We start from the raw sequence: 26628 nt of genomic DNA, 5'->3' as shown, positions 1-26628 counted from the left end.
TCTGGTGCCAATGTTACCATCCTTCGGGCATGTGGATAGTGCCTATTCTCTAGGCGGGTAGCTGTGCTGGTCTGCAGTTGAACAGGATTTGAGTCCAGTGGCACCCTAGAGACCAACAAGATTTTGTGTGCAAGCTTTAGTGAGTCAGAGCTCCCTTCTTCAGACACGAGTCTGATGCCACTGGGCTCAAAGCTTGCTCCCTGTTGTCTGGAGCCTTTGCTAGTAAATGAAGTAAACCAGCAAAGCAGTTTAACCGCTGTTCTGTTCAGAATTTGAGGTGTTGTTTTCGGTTTTGTTTTTTTAAAAAATATATATAAACTTTCAAGACCAGTTGTGACAGAAAGACTAGGTATTTTTAGAATACATAAATAACCAGCTGAAATAAGATGGTGAATGCTTTTTTCAAAGCAAGCTAGCTTTGTTTGGAACCCAAAAAACTGTCAGTCAGCAGGGACTGTGGACAGGATAAAGAAGGCAAGTTAGAATCCCAGGTTTGTTGCACAGCAGGGATGCTAGGAAAAATCATCTGGTACTGCCTTTTTGCATCTGCATCACAGTACATCTACACTACACGTCTGTGTACAGCTTCAGCACTAGCAAGTTTTTACCTTGCTCCCCTCTTTGAAATCCGGCAGCTCCCCACAGCCTCCATGTAAAATCTTTTTCTTTACTCCTTCCACGTTAAGCAGGTATGTTTCCTCCATGGCTGAACTGGCGGCAGGTCCTGCTTCTTCCTCCTCTTGGTAACGTGGGATTGGTTTGCTGCTCTTTACAATGCCTTACTGGGCAAATCCTCCACTCCCATTCTTTTTGATGGGACTTGTTTCCAGTTTGAGTGTTCCAAGCCCTCAACACAGCTCTAGGTGGTAACAAAGCAGAAGCAAGCTCTACTCAATGGGGGCTTCTTTCTGAAGCGGAGGATGGCCTCTCTGTCCCTCAGCACCTTTTCGAATGGATTCTGCTCTGCCTTTCTGATCCTCTCCCTCTCCTACCAGGTTAATCTAGGATTTGCCTACTTAGTGTTTGAAAGTAGATTAAGATACTTTGAAAACTAGAGCCATCCTGACATTATGGGTGCTGTCAGCAACACCTCCATCCTAGATTTTGTTAGAGGAAACAGGGCTCAGAAGAGAATTCTGCGATATACCCCTATGCACAAGTTCCTTGCACTGGCTGCCAGGGAGAGGGGTCCAACTCTATTAACTACTATACTGCAGTGGGTCTCAGTGCAAGACCCACTGAACAAGTGATGCTATGGCTTGAATTTGCAGTCCTTTTCATGCCAGAATGTTGGTGCTACCACCAAGTAACTATCATACATTTCTCTTTGAAGACCAACATATCCTAAAAACTAAAGAAATAGACCTTGAGCTTGGGATGGGGGTGGGGGCCCCTCAAAAGCAGTATCTTTATGAGCAATGTGTGCATATTTAAATTCATTTATATGTTAACTGAAGACCACTTTTTTCACTGAGACTTAAGGCAGATTGTGCAGCAGAAGCCAACACAATCAACAGCTGGGACATTCAATAAACAATACAATAGGTTATGGATTGCACAGTTTTAAAACAAGCAAAATTCTGGATAAAGAGATCTTCTAACAATCCAAAATCCTTAATACACTGTTTCAGTGGGACACCTCACATGATCAAGGCACTGCGAAATATGGAAGCAGCAGCACATTATGATATATTTTGTTGAACAGTACCACCATTTAAAACTACATTAAAATATGTAAATATCTATATGGAAATACATCTAATCAACTGGACCGGAAAAACCTCACATAAACACTAAAAGTAAACATCACATTTTTAGAAGAAAGCTGTCCAAATAGTTTTAGTAATCCAACTGTCTACTTCCACCTTCCCTTTTCTCTGTATGTATTAAGAGAAGGAAAGGGCATTAGTACATAAAACAGTTTGTATCCTTTGAGGATGGAGGGAAAATAGCAGTATCTTTCATATTCCTTCATAAACAAGTGTGAGTGTCTGTACACACACACACACAATCACACACTATGTATTTTGTAGCTCCCTAGGCTATAAATGGCTGGACCAACTGTTCAGAGTCCAAAAACAAAGATGGATTGCCTAAATTACGCCGTACTATTGATAACTGGTCTACATGAAAATCCAGTCTTAATTTCATAGTGGGAGAAAGCTGAAACTGGAATCACAAGCATCATGATACATAAATCATACAAACTGAGTTAGAATTTTAAACTTGAGGGGTTTGAGGCTGGCTTTTTCATATAGTTCCTACGATATTTAAAAAAATATATTTATCTTCCTTCACATGAAAATGACTCTCCCCCCCCCCACAAAAGACTGCATGTCTGCAACAGTTTATCCTGTATAGCAGAAGCTTTTATAAATAATGATATATACAGCATCTTTTGAGGATGGAATACCTTTTTTAAAAAGTATTTATGAAGGCCACAACTTACCCTTTCTAAGTACAGACAGAACAGACATTCAAATCTCATCTACACATTATTTTAGCTGATAACTGAGACTGCGGCCCACAAACACCATTCAGCAATTAGCATCCATTTTATAAGGTCCCTATGCTAATGGTTAAAGAATACAGTACGAAGGGGAAAGAAAAGGGGGGTTATGATGAGTGAAGAAGCCATTCCATCCCTCAGTCTTGAGGCCTTAAGAACATGCTGCTACCAGCTTACGAAATCATGAGAGGACAAAAAAAAAGCATATTTAAAGAGCTGCAGTTCTCCAACTATTCTGCAGCACAGTTCATAATGGAAGGGTGTTTAAAAACATACTGGAACACAAATACACAAACAACTTTATTCACTTTTATTTCGTATGGATGAATATGAAATTATATCAACAGAAGGTTAGGGTAGGGTGAAATCACACATCTTCCTTCGCAAAAGTGTATGTATTGATAAGGGGAAAGAACATACTCTAGAGTCACTTCTCCAGATAACTCAATTCATGCTGCTCCCAGAAGAGAACTAGTTGAAAAACAGTAATTGTTGTATTTTGGCTTATTTGTAAGTAAAAAGGCAGGTTCTTTAGAGACCAAGATTTTTGCAACATTTACCCTTTCATTAGCATACACAAATCACATACATGGCTAGCCCTCAGGAAAACCCCATTTTCACTAGCGTCTGCAGTTTTGGTCTGAGTCCCTGAAGACATCAACCAGCTCCAAACCACTGACAGGAATCTGCTGGTCAGACATGGAACGCCATGAGTCCCCATTGGCAATTTTTAGTTCTCAAGTTCCAAAGGAAGGTTCCGGAACTCTCCAGATGACCCAACCTATTGTGCTGCCTGGGGGTTTAAGCTAGCTTCACTTCTCCATAAGGGCTTCCAGCTGCTCCTGAAGACAGGCCAACTGCAGAGAAAAAGAATGAAGGAAGGGAGACAAGGATGGTATTGTTACCTCTTAATATTCAAGATCCAGAAGCTCTTCCAGCCGCATCCAAAACTTTACTCTGACATCTCCTTCCCTATAACTCTCACTGATCAACTCAAGGATGAGAGGCACACATATATAATGCCCCCCACCCACCCACCCACACAAGTCACACTAATCCTTTTCTTTGTCTCATGCTCCACTTTCTCATTCACTGAAAAGATGTGGCTTTCCCCACATTCCATATCTCCCCACCCCTACTCCCCACCCCTACTCCCCTTCCCACAAACCATTCCATCTCCCCACTTCTCCCCATAATTAGCTTCTCACCACAATCACAGTTTGCCCCTCAAAAAAGAAAAAGTAGACTTTCAATCACAGCTGTCCTCTAACAGCTCAAACCACCCAACCATCAATGGCCCTGGGCAGCATGCTTTCAGGGCTGCAGGCGGTACTAAACAGGGCAGTCCAAAGCAGAGTTATTTCATCTAAGTCCATCGACTTAGGAAGGTGCAACATTGCTTGGGATTGTACTGAGGGCAGAGCTTCCATCGGGCACTTAATTGGACACTGAGAGGATTGCTGGGCCAAACTACATTTAGGGCACAATCTGTCCTAGCCAAGACGAGAGGAAAGGGACAGCAAAAAGCTCCAAGTAGAGCAGAATGCCTTGGCCCGGAGGCCCAGCTTAGCCTGATCTCGCCAGATCCCAGAAACTAAGCAAGGTCAGCCTTGGTAAGTACCTGGATAGGAGATCACCAAAGAAATCTAGGGTCAGAGGCAGGCAACAGCAAATCGCCTCTGAACATTTGTTGCCTTGAAAACCCTGGGGGGGGGGGGCGGGGGTCACCACAAGTTGGCTGCAAATTGACAGCATATTTCACCAGAGCAGAGTGGCCCCAATTGAGTTTAAGGTTAACATCTAAGCTGTATTCAGACGTGATGACAAGCTGGGGTTAGGAAGAACAAGTTTAATAAAGTCCTCAAGTTTGCATGCTCTCATGTTCCACTTAAAGATGGGTAGTCATGTTTGTCTGTAGCAGTAGAAAAGAGCAAGAGTCCAGCAGCACCTATAAGACAACACAATTTGTACTAAGGTAGGGGCTTTGTTGAGTCACACGAAGAAGTATCTGAAGAAATGAGCTGTAACTTACAAAAGCTCATACCCTACCACAAGTTTTGTTCGTCTTATAGGTGCTACTGGAGCTATAATGTGCTACTTGCAATTGATCACTTTCTGCAGTCCAGTTCAGGAGAGGACTGCTGAGGGAATGTGTAAGCCTAACGAATCCCAAGACTTCTTTTCATGACTGAATGCCGCTACACTGAAAAAGATTGCAGAAACCCAGTGATCCAAGAATATGACCAATTAACTGCAGTTAAAGCTACAGTACATAGCATTTGCCAGCAGCTCAGCTGTCAGAAAGCACTTCATGCTCTAGATTACCAATGGACACAATAAACCCTTTCCCTTGAGGAAGAGCTTTTCATACTTAAAACACACTGGGATACTTTGATGCACTTCTGACACATTTGTGGGTTTCTGCCATTCATTGAGATAGATCAAGATGGGTAGCCATGTAAGTCTGTCTCAAGAATTGAGCTGTGACCACAACTTTTGTTAGTCTTAGGTGCTACTCGACTCTTGCTGTTTTCTACTGCCAATCATCAGTTTGCGAGCTGGTCCAGCCCTGGTTCTCTTCAGTAGTCTTGCAAAAGTTAATTGCTTACCTCCTGCTTCTCTCGCTCTTCCTGCTGTTTGAACTCATCTAGCACAGCTTGGAGACGGGTCTGGAAAAAAAACCAATAAAACACTAGAAATCAAATTGCTTGAATTCGGTACCTGAAGGCACAATAGGTTTTTGATGGGATAGGACGCACACCAGGGTCACCAGCTTGCACAGACTCCCACTCAGATACCCAAGTGAGAACCGGTGATTGTTTATTTAGAAAAAAATTAACCCACCCTTCCATAAAAACAGGAGTCAAGGCAAGCTCATGAAGTTAGAAACTGGAAATGTAAAAGACCACATTACAATCTAGAAATACTGAGCAGTAATAAAAGCTACGTAAGAACTATAAAATCCAAAATATCAAAGAGCACTGAAATGCCAAGCAAATAAAAAAGCCAAAGCATCAAAAGCAGCATAATAAAATAAACTGTGAAGCCAACAATTGGTTGTAAATGTGGGGAGGAGTACATGCTGTGCACTTTGCATAACCTGATTTGTAACACTGATGTAAGATTTCCACAAGCCTAACATGCCATGCAGTAGAGTGAAACAGCCAAGCATTGCACTGTTCCCCTTACAAAACAACTGCTTATCCATTTTCTGGAATTTCCCTGATGACTAGCAAGGAAGTGCACCCAAGTTATCTAGGGCTTCCTGGCTATATGCCTTCTGGTTACAAACTTTCCCCAGTCGCAACCAAATGGAGTAACGGACAGGGACCCTGACACTGGATTCACCTTGAGAGCCAAGTTTTCTACTCTCATAATGAGATCTTCTTGCCGTTTTCTGCGCTCCTGGGTCTCTTGCAGCTTGTCTTTCAGATTGTCAATCTGCTTCTGGATCCCCAGGGCTGGAAGACACAGCACAGAAGTTGACATCCCCAGTAGAATAAATTATGTGTTTTCCACTGCATATCCTTGAGCATGCCACAAATTCAAGTCACCCACCCCACCACACCAACATTATCCCCCACTCCGGCTGCTCACCTATCTGGTTGGTCCCTTCGTTTTCTTGCTGCTGTCCATCCGATTCGTTCAGCTTGCCTTGCAACCTTCTCTCCAGATCTTCTTCCGTATCCATGATGTTTAGGTCTTCGTCGTCATGGTGATCCCTTTCATCTTCATCTTCACTACTGCTACTGATGTCATTAAATATCTCTCTGAGTTCATCATGTTCTACTTGGTTAAAGTAGCAAAGGGAGAGAAGGGGTGGGGTGAAGATAGTTAAAGTCTTAATACAACTAAATTCCAGCTTGAAAAAACCTGCAGTTTCATTCATTTGTCTCTGCCTTCATGCTTCAGACATATTATCTTCCTTAAGGTGAACACCAGAAACCCCAGCCAGGCATCAGGGATCCAAGAATAAACCATCCTATACTCAAAAGTCAGTCTGGCAAAATGAAATATGGACAAATTTTTAAAAGAAGTCGGTGTAGTGTATAGCTAGAGTTGGAATACAGCTGAAGAGACCCTGGGTAAAAAATCTCAACTCACTGGATGATCATTGGACAGTGGCATTTTCTCATCCTAACTAGGGGTGTGCGCTTCGGATTTCCTATTCAGGTGATTAACCTGAATAGAGCCTGATTTGTATAGATTCGGGAGTTCCCGAATCGGCCCCAGCATTGCTGAGCCGATTAGGGAAGCCCGAAGCAAAGCTTTCCGAAGCATTATGGAACACTTCAGAAAGCTTTGTGTAGAGCAGCAGCAGCAGCACTTTCCTTGCCCTTTGCAAATGCAAGAAAAGTGCTGCTGCTGTTTTCAAAGCTCCCAACATCTTTTTCACCGGATGGGAGGGGGGAAGAAGGAGTTTCTTCTTCCTCCCTCCCATTGGATGAAAAAGCCAGCCTGGGAGTTTTAAAAGCTCAATTCAGCTCTTTGCAGGGCTGCTTTGAGCTTTCAAAACTCCAAGCAGGCTTTTTCATCCAATGGGAGGAGGGAACTCACTCTTCCCCCCTCCCATCCAATGAAAAAGCCTGCTTTGATCTTCAGTGTGCTCAGAATATTTATGGAGCATTCCGAAGCAGCTTAAATACCCGAACCTGAAGCAGCTTGCCGCTTCAGGTTTAGGGTTATTCCAGATTTTTTTCCTGCTTCGGGTAAACCTGAAGCAGGAAACCCAATTTTTTTCCAGTGCACACCCCTAATCCTAACCAGACCCTACTCATCTCACAGAATAAAATGGAAGGAGGGAACCTAATGTATGCCACCGACTGCTCATGGGGGGGTGGGGGCAGGAAGCAGGGGATAAAAAAATATGCTAACAAAAGCTATGGGAACGATGGATTGTTAAAACCAGTATTTTCACACAGAGCACAATGTTTAACTTCAGCCATCTTTACAGAAGCATCTAAAATTACTGTATGGACTTTTGGGAGGGAGCCTACAAAACTTTGGCAACTAGATGGAATAAAGCCATTGTACCCGATGAGCCATGGCCCTGCTTGTGTCCAGACATCCCAGGGGAAGAAATATCCAAGCCTGTGAGTGAACCGTGGTGGTCAGCTTCTTTTGTTTCATCTTCTGCGATGATTTCCCAGCCTGACAGCAAGCACGGAAGAGTCAAAGGAAAACCAGCTCAGTGAGAAGGGACCTCGTGTATCTATGACAACGTCCTTCGGTGAGTGAGAAATCACATTCCAATTGTTCACATAAATCAATATCCATACCCGTTTTGATCCACCCATATTTTATTCTTCACCCTAAATAACTCTTTGTTTTACTGTCCGCATTTGACACAAATATAATCTCACGTTTTCCTGAGGTAATTACTTCAAACTATACTTACCTGTTACCCCCTTACCGTGCAAATCTACTCAATGTATTTCTGATGCCAAACAACTCCTCTCTCAGCCTCGCTCATGCTAAGCTAAACAGACCCATCATCAAATCTCTTTCTAGCACAAGCTTACCACCAGAAAGCTTAAAAAAATAAACAAGATGGCAATGATTATGCCACAGAATGAAAAAGTCTTCCTTCATCTGAAAAACATTTTTTTAGTCTTTTCAGGCTTCTTTCTGCCCCGATAAGCATGCTGCAACCACCTAGCAAATCTCAGGAATCATTTGGGATGGGATTTGTAACATTTTTTACTCCCTCTGGAATGTCCCCCACATCCCCGCCACTAGGTTAATATATCCTGGGCCCTTTCCTTTCTATCTCTCAATCATAGCCAAAACTAAAGATGGGATTACCAAAATTAACTGTATTTGCACTGAACTTTATAAATTGCCTTGACAGTGGAAAAGCAAGTGGGCAACTGTTTTTATGATAAACAAATAAAAGACTATTTTATGTGTATCTGATAGTCTTGGATTATTTAATCCCAAAGCAGAATTTGGGGCTTGTATTTGCTGGATGTGTGTGTGTGCAGGGAAGGAAGGGGGGCATGTTACCATTCAGGGAGACGTGAGGAGGGTCTCATTTTGTAAAAGGATACGGACACTGACGGCTTCAGCATCTGTGCTCAGTAGGCGCTTCACTTCCTTCTCCACATCTGGAGACTCTATGTACTGGGCCAGAGAAGGGGGAGGGAGAAAAGAGGCTGATATTCAACACTCAAAAGTCAGGTGCTGCCTTACCAAAAATGTCAACCGTATCAGCTACCCCCCATACCTCAAACATACTTTTCTGCCTTGGGGACTTCTTGATGGGTGGAAAGGCAGCTCAGAAATGTTTTTTGTGTGTGTGTTTTAAGATACTGGCATCATTTTTTCCTCTCTTTACTTTCAAGGACATTCTTATTACACCTTCAAGCCCCTTACCATTTATGCCCCCCTTTTCTTAGTCCTGATGGTCTCGAGTATTCCAAAAAGGCCTTAACTTTCTCCCCAAAGCCCTTTTAAATACCTTAGGATAGGAAAGAGGAAACAATCCACTAGTGGATTGCTAGCTAGTTTCTGGTGGCCCATCTAAAGTCTGCAGGTTGCTGGGCTTCTTATAATGAATGCCGGGCCATGACTGAAACCAGCAAGGTATTTTGTGTGTGCATCCGTCAGAGAATATTTAGGATCTCTCAATACAAATTAAGTGCATCTTGACTCTTCTGAGATCATATGCACTTCTGCTTCCTGATTTTTTAAAAAATAACTATACTGTGAGCCACAAGTATGACAACACAAGAGAGTGAGAAAGCAGATTGCGCACATACATTGTGCAGGAGGGTGCTTCTGCCTTACATAGCAACTGTTGGCTAGATTTCATTCCTTTTCTCAGTACAGGTTATAAACTTGTTCCCCAATTTGAAAAAGCCTGAGAATATCCTCTAGTATTTTATTTAAAATATTGTCATTCCCAGGGCTATTTTTCAGGGGGAATGTGGGGGAACAGAGTTCTGGAACCTCTTGAAAATGGTCACATGGCTGGTGGCCCTGCCCCCTGATCTCCAGACAGGGGGGGGGGGCACCAGCCATGTGACCATTTTCTCTGAGGGCAACCCACTGAGTTCCACCACCTCTTTTCCCAGAAAAAAAGCCCTGGTCATGCCACTGTTCTACCCATCTTATGGCCCCCAAAACGGCCAGTCAAAAACATTAAAATAACTTTAAAAATACATGCATACGTAGAGAAAATGATTTAAAATATTAAACACCACACATAAAGGAGGGTTTTTTAAAAAAAATAAAGATAGCCCGGTGCTTTTCCTTTAAAGAATGCTTGAATTACAGGCTTCTCTTGAAACACTGCTCCCTGTTCACATTATTTTTTCAGTGTGACGAGTAAATTTCCCTCTCGTCCAGAATTCACATGGGGTGTAGCTGCATCTTGCCAAGGCATACTGCTTATTCCCTATCTGAAGTCCTGAACACAATGAGGAGCCTCGTGTCACCTTAAGGCTAACACGTTTACTGAGGCATAAGCTCTCACAGGGCAAAAGCCTGTCGTCAGCTGCATGACCTCCGGAGTGCAAATGCCGTGCAGAAACGGGGGCAGCACAGGATCAGAATTCTCAAGTGGGCAACCAGTAGGGGCAGAAAGCCGCCTTTCTTTCGTCATGTTCATAATCGTTTCTCTGCATTCCTGTCCATTTTATCACCTCCTTTCTCAACTCCTTCACACAGGCAAGTCTGGATGTAAAAGATGTTGGAATTTGTGTTTTCTAAGGCCTGTAACTGCCTTTGTGTTTCTTGCTCAAAGAAGCTGGGTGCAACGGGATACCAGCAACACTTGAAACAGCTTTGCACTTAACATTTAACGCAGACTGGATGAGGACTTAATGCCATGTCTTGAATCATTTTACTTTCCCCTTTTTTTGGTAACATCCAGCCTGAAGATTTCTGGGGAACTCAAAGGCTCATATACTTATGTGTTATTTGGTTGGTCCTAACAAAAGGTATTTATGTAGACTGTGTTCTTTTGTTTTACTTTGAGACAGCTACAGCTGCTAACAACTTCTGTAATATTCTAAGATTCCTCCAGTCTTTCACTAGCAGCGCAATCCTAGGCAGAGCTACTCCAGTCTAAGCTCACAGAATTCAATGCACTTAAGCCAGAGGGAGTCCAGTAGCACCTTTAAGACTAACCAATTTTATTGTAGCATAAGCTTTCGAGAACCACGTTCTCTTCGTCTGATGCATGGAGGGCAGAAGGAAACTGGTCAAATATAGAGGAGGAGAGGGGAGGGGGGAGGAGGAGAGGGGGGATGTAAACAACTCCTTTGATATGGAGATGCAGACAGCTCCTTTTCCCGTGGGGATCAGTTTGCTTGTGTAAAGGTTCAAAGGAGTTTGCCATATTAGTCTGTAGTAGCAAAATCAAAAAGAGTTCAGCAGCACCACCTAGACTATCCAATTCCACTGCAGCACAAGCCTTCGATAGCCACAGTCCTCCCCGCCAGATGCATCTGACAAAGAGAACTGTGGCCCTCAAAAGCCCACGCCAGGTGCCACTGGACTCCCCCTGACCCCACCTCTGTAAAGGAAATCAGTTACCTGTGATAATGAGATAACCATTCATAGTCCCTATTCAGTCCCAGCTTGACAGAGTCAAATTTGCATATGAATTCCAATTCAGCAGCTTCCTGTTGGATTTTGTTTTTGAAAGGTTTCTGTTGAACTACAGCGACCTTTGATGGAATGTCCTGGTAGATTGAAGTGTTCTCCCACTGGTTTCTGGACGTTGCCATTTCTAATGTCAGATTTGTGTCCATTTATTCTTTTGCGCAAAAGGATCTGTCTGCATCTCCATATCAAAAGAGTTGTTTACATCCCCCTTCCCCTCCTCCTCTATATTTGACCAGTTTCTTTCTGCCCTCCATGCATCTGACGAAGAGAACGTGATTCTCGAAAGCTTATGCTACAATAAAATTGGTTAGTCTTAAAGGTGCTAAAGGTGCTCTTTTTGATTTTGCTACTACAGACTAACACGGCTAACTCCTCTGGATCTTAAGCCAGAGAAAACTCTGAATAGGACTGCACTGTAAGAGCCAAACTATGTGTTACAGGTGAGCATATAACATGTCTCTGTCATTTTAAAGGAGATTTTAGCTGTTTAGAAATTGCTGCAAGGCCCCAATCCAGCAGCATGGTGGCACTATTTGATCTTGCCCTCCCCTGCAGCTTTGCTGAAATAGTCGTGGGGGGGGGCTGTTTAGCACTTGAAAAGGTGTGGGGGAGGGAACAGGTGTGGGAGAGGGAACAAGATCGCATGATGCTGCGAGCCCGATCAGGATTGGGTTCTCATGGCAATTTTTGAATGACTAAAATCTTTAAAGTGGTGTCTCCGGGCACAGGTTGTCCTGTGCCAACCCATAAAGTGTACTTTGAAGCTGCCCAACGTTCAGGGCAGAGTTTACAACTGGTTGTTAAAATGCCATTCCTTCGCCCTGATCTCAGAACAAACGGCAGTTTTAGTCCTGACTCCTGAGCAACAAATATTACATTATTTACCCTCGAGAACTGCCCTGCTCTTTCGCCCAGTGCATGGAGCGTTTGGGTGTGGGTGCTGAGTCTTGGATTTCTACAGCAAAGCTCTTGCTACATGTGAGGATGATGCAACTCACCTTCTTTTTGGCTGTCTTTCTGAATCGCCTCTTCCTCACATTCTTCAATGGGAGAGTGACTGGAACAAAGCAGCAAATTAGATAGCAAAAAGAGGAGAGGGAGACGTGGAGGAATAAAGAAACTGTCCTGCTTCTTTTCCCCTGCTAGCCAGTAAGGCAGAAGAGGGCATTGGGTTCAGTGGAACAAGGCCGGTATTCTTCACAGCATGGAAATAAACAGAGGTGACTGGGCGTTCCTTTGGGCAGCATTGATAAGCCACCCTCTAGCTCCTTTCAAGATCAGTGGAAAGGACTGAATGGGAAAGGGGAACGGGATTCCTCTACTCACTGCCATGGTTCCAGATGAACTTCTTCTCCCGATCCTTGTCCTTCTTCTTGTTGGCTCTGGGGTCCGTACTTGCAGCTGGCTCTTCCAAAGGGGGGTAGAGCTCACCATCCACAGTGCACACAAGCATCTGAAGCCCCCCAAATACAAAAGAGATAACTACAGATAGATGAAAGCCTCAGGAAGACCAATTGCTTCGTTAATAAAGGAATTAGCAATCATGCACCACAAAAACACAGGAACACATGAAGCTGCCTTACGCTGAGCCAGAACACTCATCTATCAATGTTAACCTTGTGGACTGTGACAGGCAATGGCTCTCTAGGATCTTCTGCATCACTCATTATCCATTCCTTTCAACTGGAGGTACCATGAAACTGAACCTGGGACCTTCTGCATGCAAGCCAGTCCTCTGCTATTCAGCCACAGTCCCTCCTATCAAAGATCGATTACATTTGAACAAGTAAGGAATTTCCTACACTCAAGGGTGAGATAAAAGTGTTTTACAACAGAGCTACAAAGTTACTTCATGGACAGGAGATGGTACAAAGAATGCCATTCAAGAGGGACATCTAAAGAAAGGCCACCTAGAGACACAGTGGGAGATGGTGTGGGTCCAGAACTGGACTCTCTGAGAGCACCTACCTGACAAATATCTGCTGTCTTATAGAAAGTTTTCTTATCAATGGTTTTTAAGCTCTCAGTGATGCAGGGCAAGTCCACCAGCTTGGCAGCCAAGGGGACTCGGTCAACTCGCACAATCCCATGGCGCCCATCTGCTATAGAAGAAAAAGAGATTTACTTACTTACGTCATTTACAGTCCACCTTTCTCACTGAGACTCAAGGCGGATTACATAGTGTGAGATTAATACAATCAGTATCAAGGACATTTCCAAACAGTGTCAAGGACATTTCCATAAACAATGTCATAGGATTCTACAAAGATATAGCATTAGTAAGGATCCAATACGAACTGAAACAGAACATAATCAATTCTAGGACTGTTGTTCTCTTACCATGCAACTCAATGGTGAGCCTGTCCTTCAGGTTGACGCTCCCAGACTGGACTGCCCTCCGCACAGTCGAAGCATATTCCTTAAAAGAAAGGGACCGGGAGTTTGGGAGAGACAACATTAGATCACACTAGCAGCAGCACATCTTCGGCAGCAGAATAAGGCAGTGTTTTAAAAGGTATTCATTACAAAGGGTTTCTTACCGGAGGCAGTCGGAGTACAAACTGGCTCTCCAATTCATGGGGTGCATCATCCTTGTTTTTGCTCATCTTTTGTTCTTGTGTCCAGAAAACAAGAGGCAAAATGGAACAGTTATGCAGTGGCCTAACAATACAGGCTCTAGTATTTTCCTTGCCAGGAGTTGCAGAAGAGTGGCACGCACACCAACATACTTTGCTCACAAATACCTTATTTGAGGGAACATAGTGTGAGTCACCCACAACTTCACATTCTAGACCCAAAGCTTACTAGAGGCACTTGAGCAACAAGAAAAGCAGAGGCATTCTCTGCAGATTCATTCAATTACTCCATGGTTTCTTGTGATTTTAAAAAGAAAACTTTCACAGCTTCAAGGCTTAACACTTCAAGACTTCCCTGTTACTGCAAAAGCTATCCCCAGCTCTTTCAAATAAGGTATGATCAGCAGCTTAGAACTCTGGGTGTGATCACAGACTTTAGCATCACAAAAGGAATACCAACTGAACAGTGTAACATCACAACTGGAAGCATAAGGAGAACGCAACCATTGGGGAAGACAGCCTAACATGATTGAAGCATGAGGTGCTGATCGGCTAAGCAAGGAAGGCAGGGGAACAATCCTAAGCAGGTCTTCTCAAAAGTAAGTCTCTTATGTCGTTCCATGGGGCTTACTCCTAGAACACACCCTTAGGATTGCAGTATGGATTGGCAGCCAAACTCCTAGCAGACAAGCACCCTTCAATAAACATTACATTTCCTGATGAGCCTTAGGAAAGAGAACAAGGGAACTTGAAAGCTAGCACAACGGGTTGTGTAATTTTGGTTAGTAAATAAAAGGCATTACCAGTGCCAGTGGATGTACTGATGGTCACAAGCATAGATGGCTTTAAAAGGGGATTAGACAAATTCATGGAGAAGGTCCATCAATGGGTACTAGCCAGGGCTTTTTTTCAGCGGGAACGCAGTGGAACGGAGTTCCGGAGACTCTTGAAAATGGTCACATGGCCAGCGGCCCCGCCCCTGGTCTCCAGACAGTTTAGACTCCTCTCTGCCTGGAGATCAGGGGGCAGGGCCACCGGCCATGTGACCATTTTCACCGAGGGCAATTTAAACTTTAAAAAACTCCCCCCTTGTTCCAGCTGACCCAAAGTGATGTCATGGTGCGGTCCTGAGTTCCACCACCTCTTTTCCCAGAAAAAAAAAGCCCTGGTATGTAAAAGGAACCTCCGCTTTCCGAGGCAGTAAACCTCTGAAACCCATGCTAGGAAGCCACATCGAGAGGAGGCCCTTGGCTTCTCTGCCTTGTCTGAGGCCCTCCAGCACAAATGGCTGGCCAATGTGTGAGAGAGGATGTTGGACTAGATAAACCGCTGGTCTGATCCAGCAGGGTTTTAAAAAATGTTTTTAATCTCGGCAGAGTTGCATCCTTCTAAACCCATTGAATTCATAGCATTTATTAAATGGATACCACGTTTGTGATATGCAGCCCATGCCATTGTCGCAAATGGCAGCACCTCAACAGGTTTTACAGTTTCTCCACCCCAACCCTGCCCCCAAAGTTTGCAGTTCTCCTTTCAATTGTTTCAGAAAGGCAGGAGTAATCTTTGCATTTGAGACCAGGCTACTTCTTCTTCTAGAGAGAGCCACAGACCCAGCACCAGAGAAACGTAAAAGAAACAAATGCATTACTTGTAGACGCCATCTTTCCTCTTCTTTGCTTCACGCAAACGTTTATAAAAACTTGTACCATTCAAAAAAACTAAACATAAACGCAGAAAAAGATTCAGTTACAAAAAGAAAAGAAAGAAAAGAGACTTCAGGTGAAACATTCTGTTACTCAAAAGAGATTATATACACTAATCACTGTTTCTCTGTCTCTATGAACAAGATGCCAATTTTGTAGTAAGGGTACTTCTTCCTTTCTATCACCCCCCCCCCAACTTTTCTCTGTATAGAAAAAGATATTTACTCAAGAATCCTCAGCTAACCAATATAGCTCATCAATGTCTTTCTTCCAGCCTCCACCAAAACACGAGGCATTTTCAAGAATAAACATCAACCCTGACTGCTGTCAAATAAGAAGGGAGTACAGAAATACTTTGAACTCTCTGAAGCACTATTTAAATGCAAATTACATACAGTATCTTTTTCATCCTTGCAATCATTCCTGTAAAGTAGGTCAGTATTACCTCTATCTTTAAGGGATGGAGTAAATGGCTAAGAGAATCTCTTGTGTTGCCTAAAACCACCCAGGGAGTTTGTGGCAGAGATTGGAACCAAGGATGTTTTGAATTCATTGCTCAGTCTCTGAGCCATTACCAGTTACTTTCTTGTCAAGAATGTTTTACAAGAAAAGAACCCGCCTACTGATTCTTACACAAGATAGTAATTTGAATAGGGCAGGAAACAAAGCACCCTTCTCAAATCCTTCTGGAACGCGACGCATACCGAGCACTCTCGTCACACCGTTTCATAGCACCTCAGTCAACACTGAAATAGATGCTACTTTATACCAAATCACACTATCTAATCCTATATTATCTAGTCTGACTGGCAGTGGATCTCCAAGATCGCAAGATCTTTCCCAATCTTGCTGTCATCCATATTTTTTTTTTCAAGCAAGACAAACTAGGATTTGAACACCGGACCTTCTTCATGCAAAAGATGTGCTCTACTGCTGAACCTCTATTACCTCTCCTAGTATCACCCCTAAAAATAATCCACGGCTTAGTGGTAGAGCCTCTGCATTCCATTCAAAAGGTCCCAGATTCAATCCTTGCCATCTCCAGTTAAAAGGATCAGGTGATGAGAAAGACCTCCATCCAAGGTGTTAACTTTAATGTTTAAAGCCCTTCACGGACTGGGACCTGCGTACCTACGGGACTGCCTCTGCCATTACGTCCCCTGCAGGGTATTGCGCTCTGCAGACAAGCAACTCCTGGTGGTCCCTGGCCCGAAGAACATCCGTCTCGCCTCAACCAGGGCCAGGGATTTTTCTGCCCTGGCCCCGGCCTGGTGGAACGCTCTCCCGTTGGAGATCCGAGCCCTGCGGGCCCTGTAAAAGTTCCGCAGGGCCTGTAAAACGGAAATGTTCCGCCGGGCCTTTGGCTGAGTGCCAGCGGGTGTCCTCCTTCTTCCATCTACGACCACCACATTTTCTGGGGCTGCCCTTGGCCACCTGCTATGCCCATATACGGACTCCCAATATTTGTTTAAATAGCCTGATCCTGGACTATTTTAATGTTTTTTAAAAAAATTATTATTGATTTTATGTCTTTGTGACTTTTAATGTATTTTTTGAATGCTGTTAGCCACCCTGAGCCCATCTGTGGGGAAGGCAGGGTATAAATCAAATAGAATAAATAAATAATAAGATCTTAGAGAGCCACTGCTAGTCTGACTAGACAATACTAATATAGACCCCTCGGTAGAAGACAGCTTCATGCACGTGCATTCAGGCATGTGATCGCAATCCTCACTAGCAGACACAGTGATGCCCATTGGCACTGGTGGCTTTAAAACAGGTTCCGTAGCTGCCTCCACATCCAGAGGCTGTAAATGCCGAAACCCAGTTCCTGAAGAGGACAGTTTTAGGTGAGTAGCCTGTTGGGTCTACAGTAGAGCAGCAGGATTTGAGTCCAGTGGCACCTTGAGAGACCAACGGGATTTTCAGGCTGTGTCGGAAGAAGGGAGCTCTGACTCTCCAAAGCCCACCGCTTGTTGGTGCCTAAGGTGCCACTGGACCCATATCCTGCTGTTCCAAGAGGCAACGTCAGGAGAAGGCCTCCATGTCCTGTTTGTCAACACTGTGGGGCAAGAAGTTTGAGAGAAGATGCTGGACTCCCTATGTTTATTGGGAGTGGGTGCTATGAAACGGGGGAGAAGAAAAACAATGCGAGTACCTGGGCTGGGGCCCCAGGTAGGGGTGCCAACCTGCAGGTGAGGCCACGTGGTGGAGAGTGCCCTCAAGTCATAGCTGACTTATGGCGACCCCTGGTGGGATTTTATTTTATTATTTTTATTTAGTTTGGATTTCTATTCCGCCCTCCCCATGAAGGGCTCAGGGCAGATTACAACCATTTAAATCCAGTTCCCCGGGAGAAAATGGCTGCTCTCGAGAATGGCCTTTATAGCATTATACCCTGCTGAGGTCCCTTCCCAAACCTCCAGGAATTTCCCAATCTAGAAATGGCAACCCTAGCCGGGCGAGGGGGACCTTCTAGAGCCACGCCCCTGCTTCTTGGGGGGGGGGAGTTCAGGAGCTTTCTGGGCTTGAGGAAAGCAGAACGTGTCAGTGCTGGGTGTCTTCTCAGGACTCCCCCCTCCTGTTCGCGGTGGGGAGGCCAGGATCCCAGCCACCCCTCCTCGCCTGGGTGAGGCCTCCTCCGGGACCATTTAAAAACATATTAGAATTAATGTATACAATTAAATGCTTGGTGGCATCAGCAGGCTGTTGACATCCAACATATTTCTTTTCATCTTACCCAGCTGAACTTTCTTGAATCAGAGTTTATATGTTATAATGGGTAGGATGAGATTGACTAAAACGAGGCTCAATCCAGACAAAACTAATTTGATGACTGTGAGATTCTGTGGACTGCCTGGCTGGAGAAACGCCTTTTCTGGAAATGATTAAACTTTTCTTGAAGGATCAGATGGCAAATCTGTGGATGCATCTAGATCTGACACTGCTTCTGGAATTGTGGACAACATCCACATCTGTAAGTGCCTTTTCATAGCAAGAGACCAATAAAGGTGGTTTGCCATTGCCTATCTCTGCAACCCTGATCTTCACTGGAAGTCTCCCATGCAATTACTAACCAAGGCCGACCCTGCTTAGCTTCTGAGATCTGACGAGATCAGGCTCACCTGGGATGTCCAGGTGAGGCCTGGAGATTTGGAATTACAACTCCAGACTAAAGAGACCAGTTCCCGGGAAGAAAATGGCTGCTCTCGAGAATGGCCTTTATAGCATTATACCTTGCTGAGGTCCCTTCCCAAACCTCCAGGAATTTCCCAATCTAGAAATGGCAACCCTAGCCGGGCGAGGGGGCCCTTCTAGAGCCGCGCCCCTGCCTCTTTGTTGGGGGGGGGGAGAGTTCAGGAGCTTTCTGGGCCTGAGGAAAGCGGGGCGCTGGGCGTCTTCTCGGGACCCCCCCCCCCCTCCTGTTCGCGGTGGGGAGGCCAGGATCCCGGCCGCCCCTCCTCGCCCGGGTGAGGCCTCCTCCGGGCCCCTTACCTCCGCCCTCCTTCCCCAGCCCCATGACTCACCGACCGCCCGGGAGAAACCAGCGAGCCCAGACGCGGCGGAAGCGGAACGGGCGGCGACGCAGAAAGGAAGCAGCCGAGGCCGGGGACGGCGCCCAGGACGCCCGAGACAGGTACCGGAGCCCCCTCGCCGTCCCTCCACCGGGCTCGAGCCTCGCCCCTGCCCGCCCTCCGCGCTGCGTCGGGGGGAGCCGACCTGGGTTTCCCCGCCCTCCCTTATTGGCCTGGGAAGGGGGAAAGGCGAAGTCTGAGGAAGTCACACCCCTAGTCTTTAAACCTGAATTATTAAATCGATCTGGTTTACGAAAATTCGGGTCCAGTAGCACCTGAGAGACCAGCTAGATTTCTAGGGCAGGGGCTTTCGAAAGCTCTGGTTAGTCTGGAAGGTGCAGCCGGGGCTGAATCTGGCTTTTCTACCACAGACTAACTCGGCTACCCGCCTGAAACTATCCGGAATGATTACTAAAGCAGCACTCTGGGCAGCATCACTGATTTCCTACTCATTTGCCTTTACTTAAAAAAAGTCCCAGTGGTTTAAATAAGATTCCCAACTCTTGAGTTGACAAATTCCTGGAGGTTTTGTGGCGGGGGGGGGGGGGTAAGCAAGATATAATGCCATAGAGTTGACCCTCCAAAGCATTTCTGTGGTCTGGAGATCTTCAGGCTCCACCTGTAGGTTGGCAACCCTGATAGGACTCCTAGCCTATTCCTGTTTCTGCTGCCTTAAGCCCATTTGATTTCCAAGAAAACTGACTTCCAAGCATTCACAGCAGAAAGCCATATCCATCCTTTCACTCCGATTCATTAAACCACCGCAGTGATTTGCTTGCCAAGTAGGATTGCCAGCTTCTGGTTGGAAAATTCCTGGAGATTTGGGGGGTGGAGCCTGAAGAAGGCAAGGTTTGGGTGGGAGAGGGGCTTCAGCTGGTTATAATGCCATAGAGTGCACCTTCCAAGACAGCCATTTTCTTCTCTGGTGGCTGGAGATCTCCTGGAATTACAACTGATCTCTGTCATCTGGTGAGAGTCCTATACGTAAATTACAGCAAACACATATACAATCCACTTACACATTATTTTTCTTTGTATGCCTCTTGAATATTTCCTGCAATACGTTCTATGCATGTAGGGCTGACGGTGCGGTTTAAACTCTGGTCTCAAATGTTATTTTTTAAGTGAATGTGATGTTGGCGGTAGTACTGCAGTCCAAGCTCTGCTCACGACCTGAGTTCAATCGCTGTGGAAGCTGGGTTCAGGTAGCCAGCTCAAGGTTGACTCAGCCTTCCATCCTTCCGAGGTCGGTAAAATGAGTACCCAGTTTCCTGGGGGTAAAGTGTAGATGACTGGGGAAGGCAATGGCAAACCACCCTGTAAAAAGTCTGCCAAGAAAATGTCGTGATGTGACGTCCCCCCCATGGGTCAGTAATGACTCGGTGCTTGCACAGGGGACTACCTTTACCTACATGATACATAGACATTCACTGTAACATATGTATAGGCTAGTCTCTTAAATAGTTTGGAATCAGGTACTCTGGACACTGAGAAAGGTTGGGCGGGGAACCACGACTCACCAATTTACCGTGATGAATGAGAGTACAGTACAAGTAACTAGTCCATGAGATATGATGCTTAAAATGTTGCACCTTAAGATGTAGAGGGTGGGACAAATTTATCCCATTCCTCTGTAGAAGAGTAGGCAAGGTATACTTCCTCTCTGACATGGGACCATGTCACAGAGAAGTTACTTCTGCTTTAGGAATCCCACAAGAGTGACAGACATGTGGGACAGACTTCATGGTAAAAGTGTGTACAACAAAAGTGTATATGAATGCTAAGAGGAATAGGGCCATCCTGCAAACACTACATCACACCACAACTACTTGCTACTCCAATCTAGAACACATCTAAAATCTGACCTCTTTCTTTTGAAACTTGAGATGTCTGGGATGGAGGACTTATCTGCACGTAACAACTTCTACATCGGCCTTGGCCTAGCTCTCAGCTCCAGCTTGTTCATTGGAGGGAGTTTTATCCTCAAGAAGAAGGGCCTTCTCCGGCTGAGCGGAAAGGGCTCTGTCCGAGCAGGTAATGGCAGACTTCATTACTGAAGTTGACAGATTTTGGTGGTCACAGAAGGGTGAAAAATCCCAGGTGTCACACTGCGCAGACTCCTGGCTGTGGTTTCATTTCAACCTCACCTGTGGTTCCTTTTGCTTTATTCCCAGGTCTTGGAGGTCATGCATACTTGCGAGAGTGGTTGTGGTGGGCAGGGCTGCTATCTAGTAAGTACTACCAATGCAAAACTACCAGCCTACAAAAAATAAAAATAAAACCCTTAATAGTCCACCTGGCTACAGAACCCTATATTAGTCATTTGTGACAAATTAACAGCCTGTGGAGTGGGGGGGGGGATAAATTCTCTCCTAATTTAAAAAAAAAAAAACTTCCCTGTCTAAACATCTGGTGGGGATTCTAGTTCACACAAGGGAGCAGGCAGGTGGCTATATATATACCTTTCTTAAAAGTGAGGCAACATTTACTCCATGCCAACTTTTCCTCTAACAGTAGATTGCTTGTCTCTTTCAGTGGGAATTGGAGAAGCTGTAAATTTTGCTGCATATGTTTTTGCCCCAGCAACGCTGGTAACGCCTCTGGGAGCACTAAGTGTTCTAGTCAGGTAAGATCAGATGCATCTGACCCTCTAGCCAAGAGGGAAGCTCTTTGTGCTTTCTTCCTCCCATAGTAAGCCAACCTCCTGCTTTCCTTAAACCACTGCATTTTTTTCTTACAGTGCTGTTTTATCCTCCTACTTCCTGAACGAGCGGCTAAATGTCCATGGGAAAATCGGCTGCATTCTGAGTATTTTGGGATCTACAGTCATGGTGATCCATGCCCCAGAGGAAGAAGAAGTTGCCAGTCTGGAGTCAATGGCAGAGAAAATGAAAGATCCAGGTACTACACCACACATACACACCTTTTATTTGACTTGACACAGCAGGAAAATATTTTGCTTGGGGAAGAGAACTGAAAAGCAGTCAAATGTTCTTCTTTGATTCCACTCAAGCGAACGATTCTTGTTGATCCAAAACTGGTTAACTGCAAGTGGAGAATTCTTAGGGGCATGTTATGCTTCTCTTCCCTCCCTCCTCCACTGATGACATTTAACTGAATTCTTGTACCGCAGTGAAGTGACAGAGAATCCTAAAGCACGCCGTATGATGAAAAATTATTGCTACTGGTATCTGAAGGAGGAAAATACTAATTTCATTCATTCGATGTCATTTAATAGGGGGCAATTTTTATTAATTCTCTGACTGCCGACCTGCAATTCCTCTCTCGTTCTATTTGTGTTGGTCCCTCATCTCCCAAGAGCAGCATTTGGGGATCACTTTGGACTGCAGTGGAAATCCCTTCTGTCAGCAGAGTTTTATGAGGGACTCAACCCAAACTCAGTACAAAGAGTTCATTTCTTGATTGCTAGGACCTGTATGGATAATACTATAAACTGCTCCATCAACACTGTTATTCATAGGCTTGGGCCATTAGAGGGATTGGTAATGCAATCCTAAACAGAGTTATATCCTTCTAGGCGCACTGACTTTAACAGACTTTGAAGAGGGCAGCTCTGCTTAGGAATGCACTGTGGCTTTCCCCACTGTATTCTAAGTTATACACTACCTAATGATCCAGGCATAGTGAAATGATTGCTCACCCTCAGGTAACCAGGGTAAAATGTGCAGCTTGGGGGGAACAAATGTTTAATTTGCACTCTGCTGATGCTCAGAGGTTGGGCTAAACTCGCCTTTCCAGGAACTACAGAGGTAAAGCAGGTTTCTCAAGTTAGCTTTCAGCTTGTTTTGGCAGAGGAATTTTGATATGCTGATGGTGTTTACACCTTGGTATGATGATTGAATTAGGGAGACAAAAACTATGTGACCCACAAGATGGCAGAAAATATTCCACTAGGAACCTGGTGGGTGGATCTCAGTGGGGGGAAAAAGGTGAACTCCCTTAGTTACAGAGAGAGGGAAGAAAAAGAATGGAGAGGACACCATAGAAGAGCTTTTGAACGGAAAATGGAACATTAAAAATAACTAGATTTTAGCCATGAAGTAACCTTGAATTAATTTGGTAACTTTATGTACCCAAATTCCACATTTGTGTAAATTTAGATTTAGGGATAACAGGAATGCATTTTACATCTTTTGCTCACAAATTCCAGAAACAGATTTTACTGCTTTAATTTTTTTTTCTTTATGTAATGAGTATCTGCTTGCAAAGTAAAAGCTACAAATTTTCCTCCCCTCAGTATATGTGGTTTTTGTAGTCTGCCTGCACAGCTACACAGGTGTAACTTGGTTCATGCTAACAAGGGAATTAATGAAAATAAAGCAAAACAGATCCTCTTCCTGGATCATTACTAATACAGTTTTGGGTCTTGGGAGTTGGCCCTACGTGTGTGTGTGTGTGTGTGTGTGTGTGTGTACGTGTGTACGTGTGTACGTGTGTGTGTGTGTGTGTGTGTAAAGTACCATCAAGTTGCAGCCAACGTATAGCGACCCCTGCTGGGGTTTTCAAGGCAAGAGACTAACAGAGGTGGTTTGCCATTGCCTGCCTCTGCATAGTAACCCAGGTCTTCCTTGGTGGTCTCCCATCCAAGTACTAACCAGCACCGACCCTACTTAGGTTCTGATATGTGACAAGATCAGGCTGGTCTAGGCCATCCAGGCCCAATTTTATTTATTTAAAACATTTAATAGCTGCCTTTCCACCTTGCAGGAATTCAAGGCAGCTTACTATATAAATAAAACAACAATCATAAAATGAATAAAAACACAGTTTAGGACTGCCAATAAACATAGAAAGAAAGTTAATTAAAAGCAGTCCTAAATAACACCACCTTCAGCTGCCTCCTAAAGAAATGCAGTGAGGGGACCATGTGCACTTCTCTGGGGATGCTGTTCCATAATCCTGGGACTGCCACCAAGAAGGCCCTCCCTCATGTACCCGCCAGGTGAGCTACTTCAGCTGATAGGGCAGTCAGGAGGGCCTTTCCCTGTGATCTTCACATATGGGCAGGAACGTATGGGAGAAGATGGTCCTTCAGGTACCCAGGTCGCAAGCCATGTGGGGCTTTAAAGGACATGCCCAGTGCCTTGAATTGGGCTTGGGAGCAGATTAGTAAGCAGTGTAGTTGCTGTAATATCAGGGTCACGTGTTCCTGATAGCTGGCCCCAACCAGCAGTCTAGCCAAAGCATTCTGCACCAGCTGCAGCTTCTGATAACTCTTCAAGATTAGCCCCAAGTAGAGTGCATTGCAATAATCTAAATGTAACTGAGGCACCGATCACTGTGAGTAGATCTGACTCAGCCAGGAATGGGTGCAGCTGACGCACCAAGCAATGCCGGGCAAAAGCACTCCAAACCCTGCACTTTAAGTGGGGTAAGCAGTCCTGAAAGAATAAGTCTTGGGCAGGGGAAATCTCATTGAGATCTGGTAACTTGGGGACTTTCTCCATCTGGGTAAATCCCTAACCCAAGGAAGCTTCTGTTACCAAACTAAACCAAGTAAGCAAAGCAAAACCAGTAAACAGCACCGACGATGCAAAATGTCCTTAATGATTTCCCCCTCTTCCCAGGATTCATCGTGTTTGCCGTGTGTGTGGTGGTGAGTTCCATTCTCCTCATCTTCGTGGCCGGGCCTCGCTACGGACAGAGCAACGTTTTAGTGTACGTTCTGGTCTGCTCTGCCATCGGTTCGCTGTCCGTTTCTTCCGTCAAAGGCTTGGGCATTGCCATCAAAGAGCTGTTTGCAGGGAAGCCCGTTTGGAAAGAACCCTTGGGCTGGATTCTCTTGGTGTGCCTCGTGGTCTGCATCAGCATCCAGATCAACTACCTGAACAAGGCCTTGGACATATTCAACACCTCTGTGGTCACCCCCATCTACTACGTCCTCTTCACCACCGCAGTTATGACCTGCTCGGCCATCCTCTTCAAGGAGTGGCAGCACATGGTTTTGCTGAACATCATCGGCACCATCAGTGGCTTCCTCACCATAGTTTTTGGCATCTTCCTTCTGCACGCTTTCAGAGACGTCCCTTTCACCACAGACCTGCTGCCTCTGTTCCTGAAACATGGCCCAAGGGATGTGCAAGTAGCTTCTTGGAGAAAGGGGGACAAGCATCCGTCCTGTCTTCATCGGCCCCTCTTGGAATCAGAGGACATGCTCAAAGAGGGGACAGGGAAAGCAGAGGTAGAGGAAGGCCAGAGTTTTTGAAAAACGGTGCAGTCTGTTGGCTCGGACACCGTACTGGCCTTAGAGCTCTTCCAAAGAACTTTGCTACTGCTGCTGCTTTACACCAGAGCACTTGAATCATTCATGGGTAACCTTGAAGTACTTGAGAAAAGTTTCCTCATCTAGAAACTCTTTAACTGGTAACTTTCTTGAACCAAATAAGAGAGAGTTCAGGCTAGAGCAGGCAGCTCTCATCTCTTTCAGCCTCCTTCAGCATTGTCAACTCCTCTCTTTTCCTTCTGTGCTTCTACAATTAGCTTGGAGAGAATTTGTACCTGAGTAGGGTTTTGCAGCCAACCCCACTGCCCAGCCTTCCCACAGAGAAAACAGCTTTTCAAACTGCACAGTGTTTCAGAAGTGTTCGATGGTGGGCTATGGGAGTGTCTATTGCTTGAAATAGGGGAGGAGGAGGAGGCCAGCACTCTTATATGGTGCACACAAATCTTTATCTTTAGGTGCTCACAAACCTATCTGTCTTCCCAGCAAGAGACAAGAGTGAATGAGAAATTGGGTTCACCCTCCCACACTCTTGGCACTGATCCCAGGCCATTTCAACATCTTGGAGAGATGGAGGGAGTCTCATTCAACCTAGGGAACTTCCCATGTGGGCAATGAAAAGAACTTTTCAAGAAAGAGGAGATTCTCCTTGCATTTCTCCTCTGGATCATTTTAGGGAAAAGAGGACAAGACTTGGGGAGAGGAGGGTGGCTTGATCCTACCACATAAAGTGGATCATTGATAAAATTAGGTGCTAAGCAGTGGGTTTAACTCACAAACAAAGGAATGTTCTCAACCTTTTTGCCTAAATGTGCTTTTGAAAATCACAATCACTAATTGAAATCAATGTGATTTGCATTCGCATAAGTGTACTTAAGCCAAGGAGCAAGACTCCCTTATGAGAAAGTCGCTGCTGTGTCTAATCTTGGCAATAACAGTGCCTTACCACTTTCTGAATGTAAGGACAATATATTGTGGGTGGCCTTAAAGGTTTAACTTCTAAAATTTAAAAGTGTTAACAGTTTACAAATTATTTAAAACAAACGTGTTACTATCTTGTATAGCCTTGCAGAACCTATAGGGTAACACTTGTTGCAGATATATATATATATATATATGGCTTTTTAAAAAGAATGTATGTAGCGTTTTCGTTCAAATTCATTTGTATTGTTTGTTAACTTTAAGGTATCACTTTGGCTTATCTGTTGCTTCAAGTCTTGCTGTATTGCCAGGCTCCACATACTGTGGTTTTTTCTATCAAGCATTTCTCCTGGTGGAAAAATGGTGTCAGAACATCTTTGAATCCCAGTCTCTTCTATACCAAAAAAGCCATGCCTTTAGAACAGAGCAACATGTGGCCCGAGTCACTGGCAGCTGCTTGATTCCGCACACATTGGATAATGCACTTCCA

The 26628-nt window shown here is 44.8% G+C and overlaps 2 protein-coding genes across 4 annotated transcripts; one reads left to right on the top strand and one right to left on the bottom strand.

Moving 5' to 3' along the window:
* Positions 1 to 2796: 2796 nt before the first annotated feature.
* Positions 2797 to 19093, bottom strand: TAF7L (TATA-box binding protein associated factor 7 like). Of its 3 annotated transcripts, none has more exons than XM_054996097.1 (13): positions 18929 to 19017; positions 15347 to 15416; positions 13663 to 13736; positions 13463 to 13541; positions 13091 to 13224; positions 12449 to 12575; positions 12121 to 12179; positions 8560 to 8632; positions 7544 to 7660; positions 6107 to 6295; positions 5858 to 5970; positions 5119 to 5178; positions 2797 to 3366 (listed from the first exon to the last, which is right to left on the bottom strand). In XM_054996097.1, the coding sequence occupies exons 2-13, from the start codon at positions 15405 to 15407 to the stop codon at positions 3322 to 3324; spliced, it is 1131 nt and encodes a 376-aa protein (XP_054852072.1). In that variant the 5' UTR covers positions 15408 to 15416; positions 18929 to 19017; the 3' UTR covers positions 2797 to 3321. The 3 variants fall into 3 exon arrangements, with proteins under 3 accessions (XP_054852072.1, XP_054852073.1, XP_054852074.1); XM_054996098.1 differs by having other exon boundaries at positions 13091 to 13221; XM_054996099.1 differs by lacking the exon at positions 15347 to 15416 and having other exon boundaries at positions 18929 to 19093.
* Positions 18976 to 26418, top strand: LOC129341124 (magnesium transporter NIPA2-like). The gene is made up of 6 exons (XM_054996100.1): positions 18976 to 19038; positions 20863 to 21010; positions 21151 to 21207; positions 21512 to 21602; positions 21717 to 21877; positions 24565 to 26418. The coding sequence occupies exons 2-6, from the start codon at positions 20863 to 20865 to the stop codon at positions 25200 to 25202; spliced, it is 1095 nt and encodes a 364-aa protein (XP_054852075.1). The 5' UTR covers positions 18976 to 19038; the 3' UTR covers positions 25203 to 26418.
* The last annotated feature ends 210 nt before the right edge of the window (positions 26419 to 26628 follow it).

This window comes from Eublepharis macularius, chromosome 13 (assembly GCF_028583425.1).
Source record: "Eublepharis macularius isolate TG4126 chromosome 13, MPM_Emac_v1.0, whole genome shotgun sequence".
NCBI lineage: Eukaryota > Metazoa > Chordata > Lepidosauria > Squamata > Eublepharidae > Eublepharis > Eublepharis macularius.
The sequence above is the reverse complement of the archived record's forward strand: the minus strand, read 5'-3'. Positions and strand labels throughout refer to the sequence as shown.

Excerpts from the sequence above, each read along its gene's own strand:
- TAF7L (XM_054996097.1), bottom strand. The coding sequence starts at position 15,407 with ATGGTACAAGTTTTTATAAACGTTTGCGTGAAGCAAAGAAGAGGAAAG. Across the intron at positions 12,576-13,090 it reads AGACAGCAGATATTTGTCAG|ATGCTTGTGTGCACTGTGGA; the intron begins GTAGGTGCTCTC and ends GGGGGGCTTCAG. Across the intron at positions 12,180-12,448 it reads GTTCATCTGGAACCATGGCA|TCACTCTCCCATTGAAGAAT; the intron begins GTGAGTAGAGGA and ends GCTTTGTTCCAG.
- LOC129341124 (XM_054996100.1), top strand. The coding sequence starts at position 20,863 with ATGTCTGGGATGGAGGACTTATCTGCACGTAACAACTTCTACATCGGC. Across the intron at positions 21,011-21,150 it reads AAAGGGCTCTGTCCGAGCAG|GTCTTGGAGGTCATGCATAC; the intron begins GTAATGGCAGAC and ends CTTTATTCCCAG. Across the intron at positions 21,878-24,564 it reads AGAGAAAATGAAAGATCCAG|GATTCATCGTGTTTGCCGTG; the intron begins GTACTACACCAC and ends CCCTCTTCCCAG.